Raw genomic sequence first — 15,725 nt, 5'->3', positions numbered from 1 at the left:
AAACTCACTCTAACCCTACACTAACCCTAAACCTACACTAAACTCACCCTAACCCTACACTAACTCTAAACCTACACTAAACTCACTCTAACCCTACACTAACCCTAAACCTACACTAAACTCACTCTAACCCTACACTAACCCTATACCTACACTAAACTCACTCTAACCCTACACTAACCCTAAACTCACTCTAACCCTACACTAACCCTAAACCTACACTAAACTCACCCTAATCCTACACTAACCCTAAACCTACAATAAACTCACTCTAACCCCAACTAAACTCACCAGCATCAGATTGCTCACTCAGAGAAGAAATTCAGGTAAGCCTGTGTAGGTGAGAGCATGCACATGTGACAGTGTTAGCAGTTGAGAGACTGTGCACAGCTGAGTGTTCACAGGTGAGAGTGCACAGGTCAGAGCGTGCACAGGTGAGAGTGTGCGTTGGTGTGTGCACAGGTGAGAGTGTCCGTTGGTGTGTGCACAGGTCACTGTGTGCACAGGTGAAAGTGCAAAGGTCAGAGTGTGCACAGGTGAGAGTGTGCGTTGGTGTGTGCACAGGTCACTGTGTGCACAGGTGAAAGTGCAAAGGTCAGAGCGTGCACAGGTGAGAGTGTGCGTTGGTGTGTGCACAGGTCACTGTGTGCACAGGTGAAAGTGCAAAGGTCAGAGCATGCACAGATGAGAGTGTGCATTGGTGTGTGCACAGGTTACTGTGTGCACAGGTGAGAGTGCACAGGTCAGAGCGTGCACAGGTGAGAGTGCTTTCTTACCTTCATGGGCAATGTGTCCAAGGGTTTGTTGAGCTCCGCATGATAAGTTGTAGAGCCATAAAGAACAGGACATCAGAGACTCTCACACCACACAGCAAAAACCCTGCGTTCTGAGTGAAACAAGAAGAGAGCACATCACTACACTCTGTACAAGACTGAGAGAGAGCATCACTACACATCACTACTCACTGAGAGAACACATCACTACTCACTGAGAGAAGACATCACTACTCACTGAGAGAACACATCACTACTCACTGAGAGAACACATCACTACTCACTGAGAGAACACATCACTACTCACTGAGAGAACACATCACTACTCACTGAGAGAACACATCACTACACTCTGTACAAGACTGACAGAGAACACATCACTATACTCTGTACAAGACTGAGAGAGAGCATCACTACACATCACTACTCACTGAGAGAACACATCACTACTCACTGAGAGAACACATCACTACTCACTGAGAGAGAACACATCACTACACTCTGTACAAGACTGACAGAGAACACATCACTACACTCTGTACAAGACTGAGAGAGAGCATCACTACACATCACTACTCACTGAGAGAACACATCACTACACTCTGTACAAGATTGACAGAGAACACATCACTACACTCTGTACAAGACTGACAGAGAACACATCACTACTCACTGAGAGAACACATCACTACACTCTGTACAAGACTGACAGAGAACACATCACTACTCTCTGTACAAGACTGACAGAGAACACATCACTACACTCTGTACAAGACTGAGAGAGAACACATCACTACTCACTGAGAGAACACATCACTACTCACTGAGAGAACACATCACTACTTACTGAGCGAGAACACACCACTACTTACTGAGAGAGAGCACATTACTGCAATCCACACAAGACTGACAGAGAACACATCACTACAATCCACACAAGACTGAGAGAGAACACATCACTACTCACTGAGAGAACACATCACTACTCACTGAGAGAACACATCACTACTTACTGAGAGAGAACCCACCACTACTTACTGAGAGAGAGCACATTACTGCAATCCACACAAGACTGAGAGAGAACACATCACTACAATCCACACAAGACTGAGAGAGAACACATCACTACTCACTGAGAGAACACATCACTACTCACTGAGAGAACACATCACTACTTACTGAGAGAGAACACACCACTACTTATTGAGAGAGAGCACATTACTGCAATCCACACAAGACTGAGAGAGAACACATCACTACAATCCACACAAGACTGAGAGAGAACACATCACTACTCACTGGGAGAGCACACATCACTACTCTCTGTGCGAGACAGAGAGAGACGAAGAGGAGAGGGAGGGAGAGAGGGAGGAGACTGGGAGGAAGAGAGCGAGAGAGGGAGGGGACTGGGAGGAAGGGAGGGAGTGAGGGAGGGGATAAGAGAAGGAGCGAATCAGGGATTGATTCAGAGATGGAGACAGGTAAATATGAGAGGGTATATGAGAGGTGGCGGGGGAGTGGGGGAGAGAGTAGCAGAGAGAGATGGAGAGAAAGAGATTCATAGAGGAGGTGAAAGAGAGAAAGAGCGATTAAGGAGGGAGGCCGCGCGATGGCTGACCTGGTGTGCACAGGTCAGAGGAGAACAGGCTGTCTGCAGCGGCTGGGTTTCCATTGGCTGTGATCGGAATGCAGATTAGCGTTTAAATATAGAAGCACAGTGCCATGCACCCCCCCACCCCACCCCTCCCCCCAGGGCCCGCAGCCCCCCCATCCCCCCACACCTCCCCACCCCCTCAGCCTGAGGTACAGGCAGAGAGAGGCTAACCTGAGGTACAGACAGAGAGGAAACAGGCTGAGGTACAGACAGATGGAATAGCCTGAGGTACAGACAGAGAGGAAACAGGCTGGGGTACAGACAGATGGAATAGCCTGAGGTACAGACAGAGAGGAAACAGGCTGGGGTACAGACAGATGGAATAGCCTGAGGTACAGACAGAGAGGAAACAGGCTGAGGTACAGACAGATGGAATAGCCTGAGGTACAAACAGAGAGGGAACAGGCTGAGGTACAGACAGAGAGAGGCTAACCTGAGGTACAGACAGAGAGGGAACAGGCTGAAGTACAGACAGAGAGGGAACAGTCTGAGGTACAGACAGAGAGGGAACAGCCTGCGGTACAGACAGAGAGGGAATAGCCTGAGGTACAGGCAGAGAGGGAACAGGCTGAAGAACAGACAGAGAGGGAACAGGCTGAAGAACAGACAGAGAGGGAACAGTCTGAGGTACAGACAGAGAGGGAACAGCCTGCAGTACAGACAGAAAGGGAACAGCCTGAGATACAGACAGAGAGGAAACAGGCTGAGGTACAGACAGAGAAGGAACAGCCTGAGATACAGAGAGGAAATAGCCTGAAGTACAGACAGAGAGGAAACAGCCTGATGTACAGACAGAGAGGGAGGGAACAGCCTGAGGTACAGACAGAGAGGGAACAGCCTGAGGTGCAGACAGAGAGGTAACAGCCTGAGGTACAGACAGAGAGGGAACAGCCTGAGGTACAGACAAAGAGGGAACAGCATGAGGTACAGACAGAGAGAGGCTAACCTGAGGTACAGACAGAGAGGGAACAGCCAGAGGTACAGACAGAGAGGGAACAGCCTGAGGTACAGACAGAGAGGGAACAGGCTGAAGTACAAACAGAGAGGGAGCAGGCTGAGGTGCAGACCGAGAGGGAATAGCCTGAGGTACAGACAGAGAGGAAACAGCCTGAGGTACAGACAGAGGGAAAAGCAGTGTATAGTGGGGTCTTGACGATGGTTCTCCTAAAGGGCCTAACCTGTTGAATGCCTGACACTTTGGCCTTGCACCACCTTGATCGGTCGGGCGGATAATGAACTCAGCCAAAATCAATCACAATCAATCAATCAGAGGCCTGGGGGTGAGGACTGGGCTGAGACTGATTATACCCCCACAGGCACTGTGTTGAGGTTAATTATCCCAGCATGCACTGTGCTGAAGTTAATTATATCTCAGCATGTACTGTGCTGAGGTTAATTATCCCAGCATGCACTGTGCTGTGGTGTATTACCCCAGCATGCACTGTGCTGAGGCGGATTATCCCAGAATGCACTGTGCTGAGGTGTATTACCCCAGCATGCACTGTGCTGAGGTGGATTATCCCAGCATGCACTGTGCTGAGGTTCATTATCCCAGCATGCACTGTGCTGAGGTTTACTATCCCAGCATGCACTGTGCTGAGGTGTACTATTCCAGCATGCACTGTGCTGAGGTGTACTATCCCAGCATGCACTGTGCTAAGGTTCATTATCCCAGCATGCACTGTGCTGAGGTGTACTATCCCAGTATGCACTGTGCTGAGGTGTACTATCCCAGCATGCACTGTGCTGAGGTTCACTATCCCAGCATGCACGGTGCTGAGGTGTACTATCCCAGCATGCACGGTGCTGAGGTGTACTATCCCAGCATGCACTGTGCTGAGGTGTACTATCCCAGCATGCACTGTGCTAAGGTTCATTATCCCAGCATGCACTGTGCTGAGGTGTACTATCCCAGCATGCACTGTGCTGAGGTGTACTATCCCAGCATGCACTGTGCTGAGGTTCACTATCCCAGCATGCACGGTGCTGAGGTTAATTATCCCAGCATGCACTGTGCTGAGGTTAATTATATCCCAACATGTGCTGTGCTGAGGTAAATGATTTCCTGCAACTGCTCTGTTCAAACAGAGACTGGGGCAGTGGAGCATGGTGCACTCTGGGTAATAGGTAGCCATATGACGATTCCCAGAGTAACTGGGGTAATGAGGGCAGGAGATCCTCTCTCCCTCTGTGCGGTGCATGCTAGTGTGTGTGTGTGTGTGTGTTTGGGGGATGCTGTGTGTGAGTATGCGTGTGTACATATGCTTGTGTGTCCCTGATGTGTGTGTGTGCATGTGCTTGTGTGTGCCTGATTTGTTTGTGTGAATGTGTGTATATGGTGTGTTTGTGTGAATGTGTGTGCATGATGTACATGTATTTGTGTATTTGTGTGTGCAGGTGTGTGTGTGTGTGTGTGTGTAGGTGTATTTGTGTGTGTGTGTGTGTGTATGTGCAGGTGTATGTGTGCATGTGTGTGTGTGTGAGCGTGTGTGTGTGTGTGCAGGTGTATGTGTGCTTGTGTGTGTGTGTGGGTGTATTTGTGTGTGTGCGCACGCGGGGGCTGCTGGGGACAGGAAGTGTCAGAGAGAGAGAGAGAGAGAGAGAGAGAGAGAGAAGCTGAGTTTACATCTTTATGAAGCAGTGACCCTCAGCCTCTGTTTGTCCGGAGAAGTGGCCCGGAAAATTAGAGAGAGGAGGATGGGTACTGCCAGAGAGAGCAAATAAGATAAGGAGATAGAGGGAGGGAGAGATAGAGATAGAGAGATATGTGTGCGTGCATATGTGTGTGTGTGTGTGTGTGTGCATGTGTGTGTGAGTGTCTTAATGTCCAAAAACAGAAGATGCAGCCGTAGATACCCGTGCTGCTGAATGCCCAGGTCATGCTGGGTCCCTGTTTGTTTGATGAGTATCAGCCATTTTTTCTCTCTTCCTGCTCTGGATATACACTACATGGCTAAAAGTATGTGGACACCCCTGCTAATTAAGGGGTTTGGCTACTTTGGCCACACCTGTTGCTAACAGGTGCATACAATCAAACATGCAGCCATGCAATAACTATTGACATACACTGGCAGTAGAATGGGTCATACTGAAGAGCTCAGTGACTTTCACAGCAGAACTGTCAGAGGATGCCACCTTTCCAACAAGTCAGTTCAGCAAATTTCTGCCCTGCTAGAGCTGCTCCATTGAACTGTCAGTGTTGTTATTGTGAAGTGGAAACATCTAGGAGCAACAACAGCTCAGCCACAAAGCGGTAGGCCACACAAGCTCACAGAACGGGCCTGCCGAGTGCTGAAGCGTGTAGCACATAAAAATCTGTCCTCGACTGCAACACTCACTACCGAGTTCCAAACTGCCTCTGGAAGTAACATCAGCACAAGAACTGTTTGTCAGGAGCTTCAGGAAATGGGTTTCCATGACTGAGCAGCCACACACAAGCCTAAGATCACCATGCACAATGCCAAGCGTCGGCTGGAGTGGTGTAAAGCACACCGCCATTGGACTCTGGAGCAGTGGAAGTGTGTTCTTTGGAGTGATGAATCGCGCTTCACTATCTGGTAGCCTGACGGATGAATCTAGGTTTGGTGAACACCAGGAGAACGCTACCTGCCTGAATGCATAGAGCCAACTGTACAGTTTGGTGGAGGAGGAATAATGGTCTGGGGCTATTTTTCATGGTTCAGGCCCCTTAGTTCCAGTGAAAGCAAATCTTAATACTACAGCGTACAATGAGATTCTGAGGAATTGTGTGCTTCTGACTTTGTGGCAGCAGTTTGGGGAAGGCCCTTTCCTGTTTCAGCATGACAGTGCCCCCATACACAAAGTGAAGTCCATAAAGAAATGGTTTGCTGAGTTTAACGTGGAAGAACTTGACTGGCCTGCACAGAGCCCTGACCTCTACCCCATCCGACACCTCTGGGATTAATTGGAACACCGACTGTGAGCCAGACCTTGATCAGTGTCCGACCTCACTAATGCTCTTCTGGCTGAATGGAAGCAAATCCCTGCAGCCATGTTCCAAAATCTAGTGGAGAGCCTTCCCAGAAGAATGGAGGCTGTTACGGCAGCAAGGTAGGCGAGCCCCATATTAATGCCCATGGTTTTGGAATGAGATGTTCAACAAGCACATAATACGATGTTGTGTCCACATACCTTTGGCCATGTAGCATATCTCCACAATATGTGACACAAATACATGCCACTTATATACGATATATGCCATGTATTTCAGGATATCACATTGTAAAGCAAAACCTGCTCTACAGATATTACAGGGGAAAAGTCCTGGCTGCATATGACCACCATTAGCCCTGGCTGCATATGACCACCATTAGTCCCGACTGCATATAACCACCATTAGTCCGGACTGCATATAACCACCATTAGCCCTGGCTGCATATAACCACCATTAGTCCTGGCTGCATATGACCACCATTAGCCCTGGCTGCATATGACCACCTTTAGTCCTGGCTGCATATGACCACCATTAGTCCGGACTGCATATAACCAGCATTAGCCCTGGCTGCATATAACCACCATTAGTCCCGACTGCATATAACCACCATTAGTCCGGACTGCATATAACCACCATTAGCCCCGACTGCATATGACCACCATTAGCCCTGGCTGCACATGACCACCATTAGCCCTGGCTGCACATGACCACCATTAGCCCTGGCTGCATATGACCACCATTAGCCCTGGCTGCATATAACCACCATTAGCCGATTTCTGTGCCCATGGTGGACTCAGAGAAGCACTGCAGTAACTCTGCTATCACTCTGTACTGTTAGATCTCTGCCACCAATAAGCGCAGCTATAGCTCTTCTATTAATAAAACTGTTCTGCCCTCTAGTGGTGATCAATGTGCATAGCGGGGTAACTGAGTAATGTTACAGACCAAGAGTTGGAGAGAGTAAGTGAGAGGAGGATAGAGTGATAGAGACAGAAAGAGAGGGAGAGAGTGAGTGAGAGGAGGAGCAGGAAGAGAGAGAGACAGAGAGAGGAGGATAGAGTGATAAAGGCAGAGAGGGAGAGAGAGAGAAAGAGAGAGAGGGGGAAAGAGAGTGTGAGGGAGAGAAAGAAAGAGAGAGACAGAGTGGGAGAGAGACAGGTGCATATAAAGGAGAGTAAATAAATGGCGTGTCCTGGACGAAGAGGCCGTGCTGCCAGGGTATGTGTAGGGATCCTGCTCAGCATCATCTGGATAAAAACCTACCCAGCGCTGGGAGGTAAGAACCCTGTGTGTGTGTGTGTGTGTGTGAGAGAGTGTGCGTGTGTGTGTGTGTGTGTGTGTGAGAGAGAGTGTGCGTGTGTGTGTGTGTGTGTGTGTGTGTGTGAGAGAGAGAGTGTGCGTGTGTGTGTGTGTGTGTGAGAGAGAGAGAGAGAGTGTATCAGAGTGTGTGTGTGTGTGTGTGTGAGAGAGAGAGAGAGAGAGAGAGATGCACTTCCTCCTAGACTGTGAAAAATATTCTGAAATAAGGAAAACATATTTCAACAAATTTTCAAAAATTATAAAATCATTTCCTTCCCTGACAAACACAGAAAAGATAAAAATAGTTCTGGGAGAAGGGTCAACAGCCCCTCTCGCAGCAGAATATGTTTCAGCCTGTCACAACCTGAGGGACAGTGAGAAACTACCCAGATAAAAGGTATGTGTTACCTGTTCAACTTGTACATATAATTAGTTAATGAAATCCTAGTATAAATAGTTTATTGCTTTTTTCTCTCTCTTCTCCCTCTATTTGGAATTTCTGTATTTGTGTGTTTTTTTTTTTAATGTAATGCTTTGGCAATATTTACTGTATGTATTTCATGCCAATAAAGCAAATTGAATTGAAATTGAATTGAATTGAGAGAGAGAGAGAGAAAAAGAGTGAATGTGTGAGTGTGAGAGAGAGTGTGTGTGAGTGTGTGTGTGTGAGAGAGAGAGAGAGTGAATGTGTACTAGGTGTATATGTGTCAGAATGCATGAGTGTGTGTGTGTGTGTGTGTGTGAGAGAGAGAGAGAGAGAGAGTTTGTGTGTGTATATTAGGTGTATGTGTGCCAGAGATTGTGTGTGTGTGAGTGTGTATTGGTGTATGTGAGTCAGAGTGTGTGAGTGTGTGTGTGAGGGTGTGTATGAGTGTGTTTTAGGTATATGTGAATCAGAGTGTGTGAGTGTGTATGAGTGTGTATTAGGTGTATGTAAGTCAGAGTGTGTGTGTGTGTGAGTGTGGGAATGAATGCCTTCCTTTTAGTCTTTTAAATGTAGTCTTTTTCCCTCTGCCTCTCTCTCTTTATTTTCTCCCTCTCCATCTCTCTCTCTCTGTCTGTTCCACTCTTTTTCTTTCTCTCACTCTGTTTGTCTCTTTCCCTCTCCTCTCTTCATTAAACCAAGAGGCTCTGATGTGAATGTATATTCTGATGTATGTTCTTTTAAAAGCTGCATTGGATATTTACTCAGCCATAGAGGTCATCTGCAGGCGGTGCAAATTCTAATTAGTCTCTGGAGATTTTGCCCAATAAATCAATAGATGCAGCCATAACATCTGCTGTGGGTTTGACCTTGCCAGAGGTGCTCACCCCATTACCTCCCCTAATATTTGCACAAAACTACCATCTTTCTTTCTTTCATAAAGACATTTAATACCTCTCAAAATGCACTTAGTTTTTTTTTTTTTCATTTGGTAGGTGTATACTTAAAATGAATTAAATGCTGGCTAAAATCCTTTTTGACGAGCCTGTTGCCGTTCTGCTGCACTGAGGAACATAGTCCTCCCAAACTAGACACAACGCTCACATTTGCTGATCGATGCAGACACACACAGAGCTACGGCTCTATTGTGCACCTACTGACCCCAGCCCAGCGCCCAGGGTTTACTCACAGCACCGCCTGACATGAGGGTTTAAACCGTGAACACAGGAGAAATGATTCAGTGAATAAAATGAAAAATAAATAACCGTTATTATTTTATAAGATATATCTCCAACAATTACGGGTTATTGAGATCTATTTCTTAATGAGGTTACTTAAAATGATATGTCCTTAACAATGAGTTAAACTGATCTATCTGTAGGGGTGGGAGGGACAGAAGATGGAGAGGATAGCAGCATAGGATCAACAGAAAGGCCATCAGGAACAGGAGAAGAAACAGGGGAACGGGTGAATGAGCGGAGGGTGGAGGTGAAAGAGCGGAGGTCACAGAGTGGAGGGTGGATGTGACGGAGTGGAGGGTGGAGGCTGACTCTGTTGTGGGTGACGGAGTGGAGGGTGGAGGCTGACTCTGTTGCGTGTGACAGAGTGGAGGGTGGAGGCTGACTCTGTTGTGGGTGATAGAGTGGAGGGTGGAGGCTGACTCTGTTGCGGATGATGGAGTGGAGGGTGGATGCTGACTCTGTTGTGTGTGACAGAGTGGAGGGTGGAGGCTGACTCTGTTGTGGCTGACGGAGTGGAGGGTGGAGGCTGACTCTGTTGTGTGTGACAGAGTGGAGGGTGGATGTGACGGAGTGGAGGGTGGAGGCTGACTCTGTTGTGGGTGACGGAGTGGAGGGTGGAGGCTGACTCTGTTGTGGCTGACGGAGTGGAGGGTGGAGGCTGACTCTGTTGCGGATGATGGAGTGGAGGGTGGATGCTGACTCTGTTGCGTGTGACAGAGTGGAGGGTGGAGGCTGACTCTGTTGCGTGTGATGGAGTGGAGGGTGGAGGCTGACTCTAAGAGGGATGGGTCTGGGGAGCTGTCGGTAAAATTCACCTCCATCAGCCTGATGAGTCGTTTTAGATAGGTATCAGTGCAGGAGTCTGATTGATTGATTGATTATTTGAAAAACTGTACAGCTTGATTGATCAGTAAATCGACAGACTGTTTGACTGATTGATTTGTTGATTGCTTGATTGAGTGATTGCTTGATTGTCTGATTTATTGAGTTTTTGTGTGGTTGTTTTATTGGTGAACAGGGGAAATCCCCATTTAATGTACACGTGTGCGTGTGCGTGTGTGTGCACGTGTGTGTGTGTGTGTGCGCGCGTGTGCGCGTGTGTGTGTGCACGTGTGTGTGTGTGTGTGTGCGCGTGTGTTTGTGTGTGCGCATGTGTGTTTGTATGTGTGTGTGTGTGTGCGCGTGTGTTTGTGTTCTGTCTGCAGCTCAGTTGAAGGCAGAAGGGGCGCTGGAGAGCAGCAGTACCGCGATCATCCACTCGGTGGCGCTGGTGCAGCGCATGGCAGCTCTGCTGGAGCAGGGAAACAGCAGTGACGTGGTGCTGCAGGTTCAGACCGGCGGCTCGGACCAGGTGAAGCTGTTCCAGGCCCACGCCCTCATACTCTCCCTGCACAGCAACGTGTTCCAGCAGCTTCTGCAGAGCCTGAACTCCAGCACACTGATCCTGCTGGAGCCCCCGGACTGCACAGCAGTGTTCCACACCTTCATCAGGTCTCTGAGAGAAAGAGAGAGCAGGGGGAGGGAGAGAGAGAGGGGGGAGGGAGAGAGAGAGCAGGGGGGAGGGACAGAGAGAGAGAGAGACTGGGGGGAGGGAGAGAGAGAGCAGGGGTTAGAAAGAAAGTCAGGCACACCTCCCTACAGAGCCCCACCCTGAGAGCCACACCCCATTTACAGAGCCACACCCCTCTGAGCTTTGTCATAGTGGAAGGGCTTTTAAGATTTTCTGATTCCTAGAGCTATGCCATCTGGGGCTTGTATGTCCGCCAGTAGGCTTTCCCATGGTGAACAGGTCTGGGGTGAGGACCCAGATTTACTAATGGTAAACAAAAATAGAGCAAAGTTTACCCTGCTAACTAACTCTAGGCACATGGAATATTACCTCTCTTGCATGAAAGGACCCAGAGCTGGTGTGTGGGGTTGAGAGGTACCAGATAGATATAGTTGGGCTCCCCTCTACGCTCAGTGTGGGCTCTGGACTCAGGCCTTGTTAAAGGGTGGTCTGTCTCCTGCTCACCAGTAGTTCAGGGTGAGCCGCGCTGGGTGGGAGTGGGGATACCCACGAGCCCCTGGCTGGCGGTCGCTCAGCTGGAGTTCACCGCAGTGGAGGAGAGGGTCGCCTCAATGTCACGACCCCACCGACTGAATCCATTGTCCAACTGGGAGACTTCAATTCTCACATTAGACATGACTGGGAAACTCGGTGTGATTACATTACATTACATTACAGGCATTTGGCAGACGCTCTTATCCAGAGCGACGTACAACAAAGTGTATAACCATAACCAGGAATAAGAATGACGAAACCCCTAGAGAGAAGTACCGGTCCAAGTGCAGGGAACAACCGCATAGTTCAACTTGGACCCTGATGGTTAAACTGATTAACACTAACAACGAGAACAGCAACAACGCAGTCTATGGAAAAAATACAAGCAGTAGTTAAGACAGTTAATGCACCTAAGTCACCTACGAAACAGCTGCCTAGTTACAACCCTAAGCTTACAGTTAATTTAGAGATTACAGAGAGTTAGGGAGGGATGGGGAGAGGTGCAGCCTGAAGAGGCAGTCGTCGTTTGAAATGGGTCAGTGTCTCAGCTGTTCTGACCTCCACAGGGAGGTCATTCCACCATCGTGGGGCCAGAACAGACAGGAGACGTGTTCTGGAAGTGCAGGTGCGAAGAGGGGGAGGTGCCAGGCGTCCTGAGGTAGCAGAACGGAGGGATCTGGCTGGCATGTAGGGTTTGAATATCTTGTGGAGGTATGCTGGGGCTGATCCGTTGACTGCCTGGTATGCTAGGACCAATGTTTTAAATTTGATGCGAGCTATAACAGGCAGCCAGTGGAGGGTAGTGAGCAGGGGAGTGACGTGGGAGTGTCTGGGGAGGTTGAAGACCAGACGAGCCGCAGCATTCTGAATGAGTTGCAGGGGTCTGGTGGCAGATGCCGGTAGTCCAGCCAGAAGAGAGTTGCAGTAGTCCAGGCGGGATAGAACCATTGCTTGGACCAGGAGCTGGTTTGAGTAGGTGGTGAGAAAGGGGCGGATTCTCCGGATGTTATACAGGAAAAATCTGCATGCCCGGCTTACTGCTGCGATGTTCTCGGAGAGGGACAGCCTGTTGTCCATCACCACTCCGAGATTCTTGGCACAGGGTGATGATGTCACTAAGGTGTCCCCTAGGGAAATGGAAAAGTCGAGGAGGGGAGAGGATAGAGCAGGAATAAAGATTAGCTCCGTCTTTCCCGGGTTGAGCTTCAGGTGGTGATTGTCCATCCAGCTCTGTCCCTCAAGCAAGCGGAGATGCGGGCAGGGACCTGTGTGTCCGATGGGGAGAAGGAGAGAAAGAGTTGCGTGTCGTCGGCATAGGAGTGATCCTGATTGGGAGGAACGTCCTCTCTGATCTGAACCCGGGTGGTGATATGTTATTGGACTTCTGTGCTGGTCATAGTTCGTCCATTGCAAACACCATGTTGAAATACAAGGATGTTCATAAGTGTACATGATACCCGAACACCTTGGGCTAAAGGTCAATGGTTGAATTGGTGAACAGAGGAGTGGAGCTGTCAACTGATCACCATCTGGTGGTGAGCTGGATCAGATGCCGGGGGAAGCTGCCAAACAGACCAGGTAAACCCAAACGTGTAGTGAGGGTCTGCTAGGGAACACCTGGCAGAAGACTCAGTCTGGAATGATTTCAACACTCACCTCTGAGAGAGCTTATCCAGTTTCCCGGAGGAGGTTGGGGACATGGAGTCTGAATGGACCCTGTTCAAAACCTCTACTGTGGAAGCTGTTGCTAGAGGTTGTGGTCAAAAGCTGGTCGGTGCATGTCCTGGTGGCAACCCAAGGACCCGCTGGTGGACTCCAGCGGTGAGGGAGGCTGGCAAGCTGTAGAAAGAGGTATTTCGGTCCTGGTTGGCACTGGGAACCTCAGCAGTCAGGTACCGGCAGGCGAGAAAGGGCGAAGCTGCAGCACTGGCAGAGGCAAAACCCGGAGTATGGGAGGAGTTGGGAGAGGCCTTGGAGAAGGATTTTGGGTGGCCCCAAAGTGGTTCTGAAAAAACACCTCAGGAGGGGAATGCGGGGCACTGTCTAGGCTGTTCTTAGCAGGGATGGTGAAACTCCAACCTCAACTGGGGATATTGTCAGAAGGTAGAAGGAACACTTTGAGAAACTCCTGAATCCGACAGACATGCCCTCCTTTCAGGAGGCTGAACTGGAACAATCTGGGGGATCAGTGCTCATCTCTGTGGCAGATGTCACTGGGGTGAATGGAAAGCTCCTCAGTGGCAGAGCATCAGGGATGGCTGAGATTTGCCCAGAAATGTTGAAGGCGCTGGATGTTTTTAGCATGTCGTGACTGACACAAATCCTCAGTGTTGTGTCGGGCATTGTTTCGGATGGTGGGGATGAAGAAGGAGCTGAGCCGAAAGGCAAAGCTCTCAATTTACCTGTCGATCTTTGTCCCTACTCTCACCTATGGTCACGAGCTATGGGTAGTGACCGAAAGAGTGAGATTGCAAATTCTAGCGGCTGAAATGGGGTTCCTTCATAGGGGGGCAGGGCTTACTCTCCTAGATAGGGTGAGGAGCTCAGTTGTCTGGGAGGACCTCAAAGTAGAGCCGCTGCTCCTCTGCGTTCAGAGGAGCCAGTCGAGATGGTTTGGGCAGCTCCTGGGAGGTGTTCCGGGCATGGCCACCTGGGGGGAGACCCAGGGGCAGCCCTCGGACACACTGGAGAGATTATATCCACTGGCTGGCCTGGGATGGATGGAGTCCTCTGAAAGCCACACCTCACAGAATCACACCCTTCTGAGAGCTGCACCTCCTTATAGAGCTTTGATTGGCTGTTGTGTCTGCGCAGGTAGCTGTACTGTGATGATTCTGATTGGCTGTTGTGTCTGCGCAGGTACCTGTATTGCGGCGAGCTGGCACTGCGGTTGGAGCAGGCGGTTCCCCTGCACAAGCTGGCCAGTCGCTACGGCGTGCAGATGCTGCAGGAGGGCCTGAGCCTGTACATGCGGGAGCACCTGGCCAGCGACCCGCCCGGGGGCCACGCGGTGGGCTGGTACCGCTACGCGGTGCAGACGGGCGACGCGGTGCTGCGGGACGCCTGCCTGCAGTACCTGTGCTGGAACCTGTCGGTGGCGCTGCGGAGCGAGGAGTGGCGCTCGGTCGGCCCGGAGCTGCTGATGACGCTGCTGCAGCGCTCGGACCTGGTGCTGCACAGCGAGCTGGAGCTGCTCGAGGCCCTGGAGGCCTGGATCCAGCGCAACCGGCCCGACGGCCCGACTGTGGAGAACGCGCTGCAAGCCGTGCGCTACGCCATGATCTCGCCGTCTCAGCTGCTCCGGCTGCAGAGCCAGTCCCCCGTCCTGCAGCGCTACCTCCACTCCGTGCGCGACCTGCTCTACATGTCCTACCAGTTCCACTCCGCCCCGCCCCTGCAGCTCGCCAAGTACATCCCCCTCAACTGCAGCCTCTTCACCCCCCGGAACTACCTGTCTGCCGCCTGGGGGGCAGCCTGGGTCATCGACAGCCCCGCCCGGGACGACCGCAGCACCAGCTTCCAGACGCAGCTGGGCCCCAGCGGGCAGGACAGCGGAAAGCACGTCACCTGGAATGCGCTCTTCTCCCCCCGCTGGGAGCCGCTGGACCGGCAGGGCGGGGCCGAGGGAGGGGGCAGGGCGGGGAGACCCCGCATCATCATCATGCCGGCCTCCTCCAGCGCAGATTTGGCGGGCGTCAGCTTCCAGAAGACGGTGATGGTTTTGGCGCGGCAGCAGGGCAGGGTGGTGGTGCGGCACATCTACAGCTTCTACCAGAGCAGCGAGGAAACGGGCGACTTCCTGTCCGATGCTGACCTGCAGCGCCGCAGCTCCGAGTACCTGATCGACAGCGCTCTGCACCTGCAGATCATCATCAAGCCCCTCTACCACACCCTGGCATAGCCCCACCCCCTTCACCTGCACATCATCATCAAGCCCCTCTACCACACCCTGGCATAGCCCCACCCCCTTCACTTGCAGATCATCATCAAGCCCCTCTACCACACCCTGGCATAGCCCCACCCCCTTCACCTGCACATCATCATCAAGACCCTCTACCACACCCTGGCATAGCCCCACCCCCTTCACCTGCACATCATCATCAAGCCCCTCTACCACACCCTGGCATAGCCCCACCCCCTTCACTTGCAGATCATCATCAAGCCCCTCTACCACACCCTGGCATAGCCCCACCCCCTTCACCTGCACATCATAATCAAGCCCCTCTACCACACCCTGGCATAGCCCCACCCCCTTCACCTGCACACCATAATCAAGCCCCTCTACCACACCCTGGCATAGCCCCACCCCCTTCACCTGCACACCATAATCAAGCC

The 15,725-nt window shown here is 50.8% G+C and overlaps 2 protein-coding genes across 2 annotated transcripts in view; one reads left to right on the top strand and one right to left on the bottom strand.

Moving 5' to 3' along the window:
* The window catches only part of gpr142 (G protein-coupled receptor 142), a 12,132-nt gene extending 10,399 nt beyond the window's left edge, over positions 1-1,733 (bottom strand). Inside the window, exons 1-2 of the mRNA XM_035403406.1 lie at positions 1,646-1,733; positions 777-886 (exon numbers count right to left, since the gene is read on the bottom strand). The gene's annotated coding sequence lies outside the window, so the exon portion shown is untranslated. The remainder of the gene's footprint in view (positions 1-776; positions 887-1,645) is intronic.
* Positions 1,734-10,547: 8,814 nt separating this feature from the next.
* On the top strand, positions 10,548-15,349 carry LOC118220430 (BTB/POZ domain-containing protein 17; the record flags this gene model as incomplete). The annotated part of the gene is made up of 2 exons (XM_035404290.1): positions 10,548-10,837; positions 14,250-15,349. Coding segments are annotated over 2 exons (1,332 nt in total), but the record flags the coding sequence as incomplete, so codon positions are not given.
* Positions 15,350-15,725: the final 376 nt, after the last annotated feature.

Source organism: Anguilla anguilla, chromosome 2, assembly GCF_013347855.1.
Source record: "Anguilla anguilla isolate fAngAng1 chromosome 2, fAngAng1.pri, whole genome shotgun sequence".
Taxonomy (NCBI): domain Eukaryota; kingdom Metazoa; phylum Chordata; class Actinopteri; order Anguilliformes; family Anguillidae; genus Anguilla; species Anguilla anguilla.
The sequence above is the reverse complement of the archived record's forward strand: the minus strand, read 5'-3'. Positions and strand labels throughout refer to the sequence as shown.